The sequence below is a fragment of the Pantherophis guttatus genome, chromosome 3 (genome assembly GCF_059756535.1).
Source record: "Pantherophis guttatus breed Tessera chromosome 3, ASM5975653v1, whole genome shotgun sequence".
NCBI classification, from domain to species: Eukaryota; Metazoa; Chordata; class Lepidosauria; order Squamata; family Colubridae; genus Pantherophis; species Pantherophis guttatus.
The window spans coordinates 103,653,099-103,663,032 of record NC_142065.1 but is presented as its reverse complement, the minus strand read 5'-3'; the positions used below and the strand labels follow the sequence as shown (position 1 = coordinate 103,663,032).

Here is a 9,934-nt window from a genome sequence, read left to right as displayed (position 1 = left end):
GAGTTTTGGTCAGGCTTCCTAATTCAACCCAAACCCCTACCTGGTTTGAGAAAGAGAAAAGGGGTCGAAGCGAAGACTACCTAGCAGTCGGTAGGAGGGGGAGAACAGTCCATCACCCCAGCGCAAAGCTGCTGCTCCGCGCTCAGGGCCTTAGGAGAGACCCTAAAGGCTCAGACTTCGTGCTCGCTGAAAGGGAAGGAAAAAATCCCTTTGGCTGAGCCTAGCAGAGACCGCTAAGCGCTTCTTGCAAGTGGTCCTCCTTGGGGGTGGGGAAGACTCGTACACTGTTGGAAAGGAAAGCGTGTTTATTTTCGTTGCATCAAGCGTCAAATTGCAGTGTTACCTTGATGTCTGGGGCGGCGATTAACCTTTCAGGGCAGAAAAATACCATCTTTTTGAAGACATCCTTAAAAAAGTACAGATGGGGTGGCTGGATGAGCTGGGCTCGTGAAGAAAGGGGGGCTTAAGAGGCCTCCTTCTACGTTGAGGGGAAAGGGCTTGGGTTACCTTGGCCGGACAGCTCAGAGAGCGAGAAAACCCAGGGGAGAGATTTTGGATGGAAAGGCGACGGTGCAACTGCCCTGGAAAGGGATCCACAGTCTCTCCAGATGCCTCGCCTATGATGCGAAAGACTAAAAGAAGAGGGATCCGACGGGACGGGACGCTCTTGCTGGCAGAGCCTCACAGCCCAAAGGCAAAAAGCAGACACGGCTTGCGGCTAGGCTCAGCGGCATCCCAGAGACTCTCCAAGATCTTCTGGGGTCCATTTTCCCCGCCCAGATTTTTTGAAAGAGGGCGCACCGGGATTGGCTGTGGGGGCGGGGCTTCCCTGCGGAAAGTGACGTCACGCCCTCTCCCTGCAGTGTGAATGAATCAAAGCTGCGTTCTCTGGACCAGCACTCAGCTAGCAGGCGACTGCTGCAGCATCACTTTCCAACCAGGATACAGTCAAGCTGGAATAGCAGGAGACTCCAAGGGGATCTGAAACCAATTGGGGCCAACCTTCTGCAAATCGAGAAGGATCGGTCCCGAATATAATTCATTTTTTTTTATTCTGAGTTTTTTTATTTATTATTTTTTTTAAAATAACAATCCCCTTGGGTGTTTTTCCCCCCCTTCACTCAGCGTTTTCGTCTTCTCTGTATATTGAAATAAAATGATGCAAAGCTCAGCACTCGCCACGGAAGGTTCTGTCAAGGGGCTTCCAGAAATTCTTGGTGTGCCAATGCAACGTAAGGAATCTTCTTTTTTTTCTCCCTACTCTCTCTTTCTCTCTTCCACGTTAATTTAATAATCAAGAAATATGGCAATTTGGAGAGCTTGACTGGTGCAGGGAGGATAGCTATTAAAAACAGCTGCGTTGTCCACGTTAGGAACAGGGGTAGAAGATTCTGGCTGGCGATATGTGTACATCGGCGTGTGTCTCTTAGGGGGCCTTATGCGAGCGATCTTCCAAGGTTGTGACCAGGAGGAGGACAGGTTGTTTTGCAGGGTTGTCTTTTTGCCTTACGGATCAATAAATCCTAGCGCTGAAAACAACAACATGCCAGATGGCGAGTGGTAGCAGTTCACAGCTTACTATACTCACACAGGAGCGAGTCCCGCTGAGTTTCATGGGTCTCTCTCCCAGACAGGCGGGTGGGGTGGGCAAGAAGGTTAATGGTCAGGATGTCGGGCAGACACGAGAATGGCCTTACCGTGGAGTAGGGAGGGCTGAACAGCGGCTTGCCAGAAGTTTGCCTCTGTCTTCTCGCTTGTGAGCCCATGGTTTTCCCTTCCATTGCCCTTCAGTTCATTTGCAGTCTTGTTTTGAGTCCCTTTACTGGGCCGGATGTTGCTTGCGTTTGGGTTGGTGGTGGTGGGGTTAGCTTCCTTCAGCGGAGAGGAGAATGCCGGGCCTGCATTTGCTGCAGACCCGAGAAAATGAGGAGCGTCTATGCTGTGTCGTCTCTTTCACCCTGCAAAGAGGGGTCGGGTTAATGGCTGAAATCTCCCCTTGGAGGTTCCGCGGATCCCAAGAGATGCGTCAAAGAAGCGGGAAGTGGATTGAAAACCGGTGGCAGAAGCGGGAGCGTTTCCTTGCCTTTAAGGCAACACGCACACAAGGCATAAGGGGAAAGGGCAGAATATTTCATATGTACACCTTCTCCTCTGATGAGCCTACTTTTTCCAACCTGAGCTCTGCTATGAATTAGGCCTTCGTGAGCAACAAGCTTCTGTTGGCCTCGGTTCCCCTTCCTTGTGTCCCGGCGGATCTGCTCATCGATCCGCCCTGAAGCTGTGTTGAGTCAGAAGCAAGTCCCTCGGATTTTAAATAGGGGCGGACCTTTAGGAAGAATCCCGCTCGGGCAGTGCTCGCCTTCCCAGAGGTGCGCTTCCAAGTCAGAGAGGATGCTTCCTGGGGGGAAAAGGAACTCGGGAAACTTCCTGCTGGAGGAAAGAGTCACTGTTTGGCCTCTGTAAAAATTAGGTGCTTTGCGAGGACCGATTGAGCAAGCCAGGAATGCATAGATGGTGCGGATGGGAGCTTTCCGTTTTCTAGGCGGAAGGGCTCAGTCCCAGGCTGGAACTCTCCTTCTTAAAGACTGTCGCTCTGGAGAAGGGAGGGTTTCCACTGCGGGCTGCCAGCCTCCGCTAGTTTGTCTCAATGCCATCGCAGAACGTCGGACCTCGCGGGTGCGCTTTGGCCGGAAGAAGGGAGCTCGTTAGGGAATCTGAATCTTCCCAGACAGGCCCCGGTGGAGCCAAAGCGAAGGGCCTTGAGGTTCACTTCAGGTCAAGGGAAGCCTAGGAGGGGAAGGTTAGGCGGAGCATATCGGTAGGTAAAATTATCCCCGCGAGGTACCTTGGCATCGCACCCCTCCTCCCTTTCTGCACGGCTTGGAGGGAGTCAACCCTCCCCTCAGCCTGAAGGTCAAAGGGGCCCGAGAGTCTCCTGGGTAGCAACAGTCAGTGGCGCTGGGACTTGGCCAGGACAGATCAATTGCACTCCCCCCCGCCTTGCGCTGCTTGGGACTCAGCGTGGCGCTCTGAGCGCGCAAGGCGGCCAGAGCAGCCTGCGGCCCCGCAAAGTTGGCCCGGTCCTGCCCAGCAGTGGTTCCAACGGGTCGGGACCGGGTGTCATTGCTTATCGAGCTGCCCTGCCGCAGAGTCCTGTTTCCGACACTCCATCTTCGGGCTGGCCGTCGTTGATTTCCCGGCCTCTTCGGGTTCTTCTCACGTCCACCGCTTCGGACGGCCTTCGTTGCGCGGGGACTGGGCGCTCTCACCGGGCGGTGCAGGCTCCTTCGCCAGGGCAAGCCGGATGCTTCCCGTAGGCGTCCTTCTTCCAGAGGAGAGCAACCCCGCAAGAGGTGGCTCCGTTTCGCTTTCAGTCCATAGGAGACGAGGGTCGCCTCCTCTGTAGGGAGGGTCAAAGGGGATTTGGGGAGTTGTCTCAAGAAGGAGGCCGGTTCGCTGGCCCCAGGAAGAGGGAGATTGATTTGGCATGCGAATCCCAGGCCCGCGCTTCCTAAGCAAGGCAGCCCAGTCCACCCTGACCCTGTCCCCGCTGAACGGTTTTCCTCCATTTCCTCCCAACAATTGCTCTAAGCTTGACTTAGGGCAATAGTTGCTTATTTCAGAAGTTCCAATGTAGAAACGGCAGGCGGGAGACTTTCTAATGGATCAGGCTGCCCGGTAAGGAACCTGGCCAGGTTCTCAGTCGGCCCTGTCACCGGCCTCAGCCCCAACCCTTGCCCGAAAAGCGCCGGGCGGGCAGGCGAATTGGCCTGAGAACAGCCTTTCGTTGGGCAGCAACACCTTGGCGCCTCACCTAAGCTAGAACCTGACTTGGGTTGAGTTGGTTTCGCACCTTGAGTGAAGTCAGCCATTTTGAACCAAGGCGTTGCACCTTGTCTGAACCCGGTAGTAATGGCTGGTCAAGCAACCAGAGTTGAAATACCATGAATTTTAGGGCGATTTATGCCCTGACCTTTGGCTTCAAAACGCGAGGGTCATACCTCATCCCCCACAAGTCTAGATTTTACTGGAAAGAGACTTCCGAGGGTTGATTTCATCGCGTTGTCTTGATGCGGCCAACCTCTTAGAAGGTAAAATGGGAAGTGGTAAAACACGTGAATTGTGAAACCCGGATTTGGCATGGTTTAACGTGTGGTAGACCCGAGATTGGCAGGAAGATTCTGTTTGTTGTTAACGTCGAACCGGCTTCGTTTCTTCATATCTTACCTCCTCCAGCTTTAATTTCTTTCCCCACACCTGGCGTTTATTCCAATCAAGAATCCTTTCTTGATTCTTCTCTTGGTGGAAAATCATCCTTACCTTCTTCTTAAAAATGTCACTGCAGGATAAGTCCTTTTATTTTCTTGGAAACCGGTTCCCACTAAATTAGGGAGGAGGAACCGACTGAGAGCAGAAAGGCAACTCGGGAACTCGCTGAAAACCATATGCCCCAAATTTATAGCTTGGGTCACTGCTCGAGTTTGTCTAATGGAAAGTCAATTGGTTCCATTCAATTAGGCCTAGAATATAACTCTGAAAGTCCGTTAAATTCCAATTATCTAACCGCTGATGTGTGTGCATTCTCACTTTTTCACCTGCCTTGCTTTCCATGCCAAGAGCCGTTTACTTATCAATCGGCTTTTTTCTCTCCTCGGTTAACAGTGGGGTGCACATCTCTCCCTCTCCATAGATATGCTCATATACATGCACACTTTTTGTACCTTTGCACACACAATCCAATGTCAAGTTCAATGCACCTAAGCATACTAATACCGTATCAGCACGAGAGCTGTAGGTAACTGGTGTAATGTACTTTGCATATACCTTCCACACCTTCGCAGCTTTCCCTTTTCTTTTCTGACTACAAATGTGAGAACTGACAGCAGGAGTCATCGAAAGACTGACGTTTTACCTCTCTTTTGTTGGTTTGATGGGATATTTTAGTAGCAGTTTTTCTGCGCTCCCTTTCTCCAGGGTCTGCACCTTCATAGCTTTTCACACACTATTTCTCTCCTTTCAAAGCTGCCTTGCCCAATATAGCCGTCTTGGTCCCCATCAGTTCTGGCCTTTCCCAGTTCTTTCTCATGCAGGAGATGTGGGACTCTGACGGGGCCCTTTCATTGCTGGCTCCTCACTTGGAGGCACAGTCAGATCCTTTCCTAATTATCCCTTCCTCTCTCCGCCGAAAAGGTAATTCTGGAGAGAAAGCCCCGCTTGCGTGCCTCGGGCCTCCAAAGGACGGGGCATTGTGGACTCAGGTCGGCTTTCACCAATATGGTGCTCCCAGTTTAGGAAAGGTTGGGTTGGCCTTCTAAAATATTTGGGAAACACATGGGTGAGGCGGGGTGGGGTATGGGATGTCCTTGGATTTGTTTTGAGCTCCCGAGTATTGCTGGAATAAGATCCCCAAATCACAGAGGGAGTTGAGCATGGGAGTCAGTTTCCTTTCACTTTTTCTAATAACAGGAAGTAATCCTGGTTCAAAAGCCCAAGATTAGTGGTCCCAAATCAAACCTCGGCTCTTTCTATCTTTCTTCGCCATTTATCTCTTTCTTTCCTTCCCCCTACGACGTATCTCCAAGGCAAACAGGCTGATATGAAGCAGAGGAACGGAAGGGCCTTCAGGTGTGAGCCCAACCTTTTCCCCAGTTCAGAGCCCCCTTGGGGCAAAAGGCGCGGCAGTGGAGAGGTTCTCTTCGGAAGCAATTCTTCCCTTAGCACAGCTGACCTCTGCTCTAATCCGCTGTAATTGCTGGAAGCCTAACTGGGTCCTGGAAAATTTGTGGAAAATCAGCAATTTTTGCTTAATTGTATGTCAGGCAATAACATATCCCTCTCTCCAGGGTGGGGAATAAAATCGATTTTCCGGTTTTCCCTCCCCCGCCACCTTCCCGGGATTTTCTGTCCTGCACATGGCTTAGAAATGGAGCAAAGACTCCGTTTGCCATCCTCCAACCAGGCGCAACAATCAGCTGCGCTCCGTTTATTTTCTATTAGCAAAAAGCGAGGAGGGGCTAAGCCGTGGTTAAGAAGAAGCTGGCGATGCGTAATTTGCTTGACTTTTCCAGTCACTTTGTTCTCCAACCGATTCGATGCAAATGTGCCTTAATTCGAGCAAAATGCCAAGCTTGCCCTCCGTGGAGAGAAAAACAGGGCAAGCAGGTGGGATGACTTCCTGGGTCTTGCTGTAGATAAACTGCTTGAGGGAGGGGAGGGGAGGGAGGGAAGAAAGTCTAAGAAAATCCACCTTTGGCGGTCGTGGGATAGAACAGATTCATCTAAGGCGCTAAACTACGATGTCATCTGCTTGCTTGTAGGCTCAGATAGAGAATCTGAACATGTTCTATCCAAGAAACTAAGTTTGAGCCAAGCCTGATTGAGCGAGATATGTTGGGGCTTTAATTCTAATTACACACGGGAAGAACACATGTGTACATATTTCGATGGTTCTCTCGGATGGAAAGCTCATTTCTTCTCCACCTTGGTGGGTAGGGCTCAAGTAGACTAACCGCTTTGCATTTTCAAGATAGATTCAACCATTCCCTCCCGCAACCCTCGAGTCTAGTTCCTCGAAATAGACTTCGGTGTGGAACCCGGATTTCAGCTTAAATGTCCCCTTCTTCCCTTTCTTCCGATTTGATAGGAGGAAGAATTTCAACCTTTCGAGACAGATTAGACTCGAGGCAAAGTCTGCTCCCGGTTCATCACAGCTGGGATCTGCCTCAGTCTTTTAGGAATAGCTTTCCGAATTCCGAAAAGATTCGGATTAACCGAATTAGCTGTCGTGCTCTTCTCTGCTTTCCTGTCCAATCTTGATTCGGTTTTGCCAGATTCGGTTGTATGAGTTCCGCAATTTATTTAACCGACAGTTCCTTTACATCTGCTAGTTAGGGCAATTAATAGATACAAGAAGCAGCTTAGAGTTACAAAAACCAACCATCAGAAGCAAAAGATCAAACAAAGAGTGAAGGACGTAATAATGGAAAGAAAGCCAGGTAGAGAGGCAGCATTCAGCGTGGCAAATACCTTTTTTTAAAAAATGGTATGCAAGGGCAGACTACATATACTCTAACATGCACTTTTCCAAGTTTTTATTGCGCCGCCATGCAAGCGGATCGGGCCACTTATGCAGATGGGATGTGCCTGTAAGTGCAGGTCCCATGCGGGAAAGATCACACTCGCGGAGACTTGCGGCCCATCACATCCCGGAGGCTTTGCTTGCTCAGCTGCTTGGCGATTTTAGGAAAAATCGGATCTTATCGGCAGGGAGGGGCTTCTTTGGGGTTGCTTGCAATCGTTTTCTCCTCCTTGTAGAATCTACAATGCTTTCTGTAAAATCGCAACTCCAGTAAGAGTCCGAGAGAACAGCCTGAAATAGCATTTCTAACAAGCAAAGTACTGATCTGGTACGTTTGCCGCAATGTACCTTTCCTCCCTGAAATTACTGTATTTTAATTTCATTTGGGACCAGAAAGAATAACGGAAGTAGGGGGAAGTTATCTTCAAAATAAAGAAACATGGAATTAAATTGCTGGCATATTTTTAAAAGATACGCTAATCTTCATCTTTCTCACCTTTTGTTTGGAAGAAGCTACAGAAAGAGAAAAAAAGGATAGTCGCTCGAATTGAATTATCGAGACCAAAACAAATAAAACAAAAACCCTTGTATTTTCAAAACTATAGTTCGGAAGTATAAACATTACAATTAAAAACACATTCTTTTTGGAAGTCATATTTGCGGGGGAAGGAGGAATAGATATATGGAATTCAATTATTGCTCGGCGTGTCAAAGTGATTGTGAGCCTCTCCCAAAAACAACGAAACAGCCCTTCATCTCTCCCTCATCCCCAGGCGGGACGAAAGAATCCCGACCATTTTGGATCTTTGCTTGCACCCAGACGAGTCCCTGTCCTCTGCAGGTGATGCTGACCCGGACGGGTGCTGGAAGGAAGGGAACGGTCTCGGAGGCTCGACCCGTAACCAGGGATCGGTCCTTCTTCAAGGGCCTTTAGTGCTGGCCAACGTAATTCTCTCTTGCAGACGAAGGGCTCCCGCCAATCCATTTTGTTGAATTTCTGTTTCGGACCCGGTAGAAAGAGCACGGATGCCTCGCTCCCTCCTTCCCAGCCTAGCCTTCCCTGGGACAGAACAGCGGCGGGCGGGCGACCTCCAGGAGGCGAGTACACCAATTCACCAAATTCTAGGGGGTCAGGATGACGAAGATTTCCTCGGGAGGTTCGAGCGACTCACGAAACCTCTGGAGCTGCTCGCCGCTTATAAGGGAGGCTCGAAGGAGCCCTAGGAGAGGCAGTCCGTGCAACATCGGGGAAGGAGAGCAACTTTGAAGGGAAACGCAACCGAGAAGCCGTCCTGTTCCTTCAATGGCAGGCAGGAGGGGACGGCAAACCCTTCGTTTCGCCCGATCGGAAGCCAGTCAAGAAGCCGCCGAAATCTCCTTGTTCCTTTTCTGCCCCACCGCTCCCCTGGAGACCGGCCCAGGCAGTCCTGTTTTTTTTTTTTTAAACCCCCGCCCCCTGTGGGATTCGTAATGAAACTGGGGCCGCCTTGTAAGGAAAATCCGGAGGGGAAAGAAGCCGCCGTAGGATGTGGAAACCCTGCTCGCCTTCACTACTGACAGGCGGGGCAGACATGGAAGTTCGTAAAATGCAAATGAATTCAAATATATTTGTGCTTCGCGACCGAGAGAGAGAGCGCCGTGGAAAGGAAAGAGGCGGCCTGCCACCCCCTCCGGCTCCGGGGAAACTATTCCGCGTCTCTCGGACGAGAGGCCGGCTTTCCTTTCTAGCGAATCCCGCGAGGCTGAAGGGAAGCGTTCAGCTCCCTTAGAGGCCCGGTAGGTGGCCATTTGGACCAGCGTTAAGAGCGCGTGGCAGGCAGAGAGGCCTTTTACCTCACGGGGAAGGAGCGCTAACCTCGCTGTGCTGAGGGGTGGGGGTGGGCGGGGTCACGAAACAAGGTAATGGTGCCCCCGTTTCGGAAGCGCCCCAGAAATTCGAAGCGAAGAACTACGAGGCTTTCGGGTGCTCCCCCCCACCCACTTTGGTCTCCTCCGAGGGGTTTGGGGCCCAGTGCGGCCTAACAGGACCGAGAAATCCTTCGCTTTCCTAGATGAGAGAGCAGCACTTGCTTCTCTCCTCTCAGGTTTAATGGGTTTAATTGGCCGGGTTCTTCAACAGGCCTCGAATGAGCGCTTGTCCTGAATTCAGCCATCTTCACCTTTCGTTTGCTTTCCTTTTGATTTGTGGATTTAAAAGAAAAACAAGCTTGTTTTTTTTATCAGAAGTTTTAGAAGAAAGTCTTATTGGAGAAGAGAACCAGCCAAAACAGACCATGAAACAGATGAGATGATGAAATGATGATAATAATAATTACTGCCTCCCAATTCTCTCTTCTCCTTTTATTGCAACAAAGTCTGTCCTGAATTCTACTGCAGAGCCTAAGGGAGCCAACAAATCAAAAAGAGATTACTCAAGAGTTAGTCAGTAGAGTTGGGTTTTTTTCTTCTCAGAGCAATGACTAGAAGGACAAATCAAGATCAATTTCAATAAATCTTGCCCTCTGGTGACACTAGAGGCATCACATCCAAAGTGGTTTGAAAAGCATGCAGGTTCTGTCCTAGAGAAGTCATGCTCAACTCTAATGAAAGAGATCACTCACTGATTGTACCTCAACAATTTGTGATAAGTAGTTATAAGTTGATGTATGTGGTATCAGAATCTTAAGAACAAACACACATCTTACTCCTTATAGAAGTTTCTAAAGACTTTCTGAATACTGGACAATGAATTTGCTTCATTTCCATTTTATATATATTTAAGAATAACTTAAAATTAATTTGGGTCTAGGGAGGATCAGTTTTTGCAAATAATACATTTAGGATTTTTCCATGAACTTCGTGGCAGCTCTCTAATTG

The 9,934-nt window shown here is 49.7% G+C and overlaps 1 protein-coding gene across 1 annotated transcript in view; it reads left to right on the top strand.

Annotated features, from left to right (window-relative positions):
- Positions 1–2,511: 2,511 nt before the first annotated feature.
- LHX4 (LIM homeobox 4) overlaps positions 2,512–9,934 on the top strand; it is a 56,084-nt gene continuing 48,661 nt past the window's right edge. Inside the window, exons 1-2 of the mRNA XM_087890702.1 lie at positions 2,512–2,704; positions 5,023–5,190. Coding sequence (XP_087746828.1) covers positions 2,512–2,704; positions 5,023–5,190 — 361 coding nt within the window. The remainder of the gene's footprint in view (positions 2,705–5,022; positions 5,191–9,934) is intronic.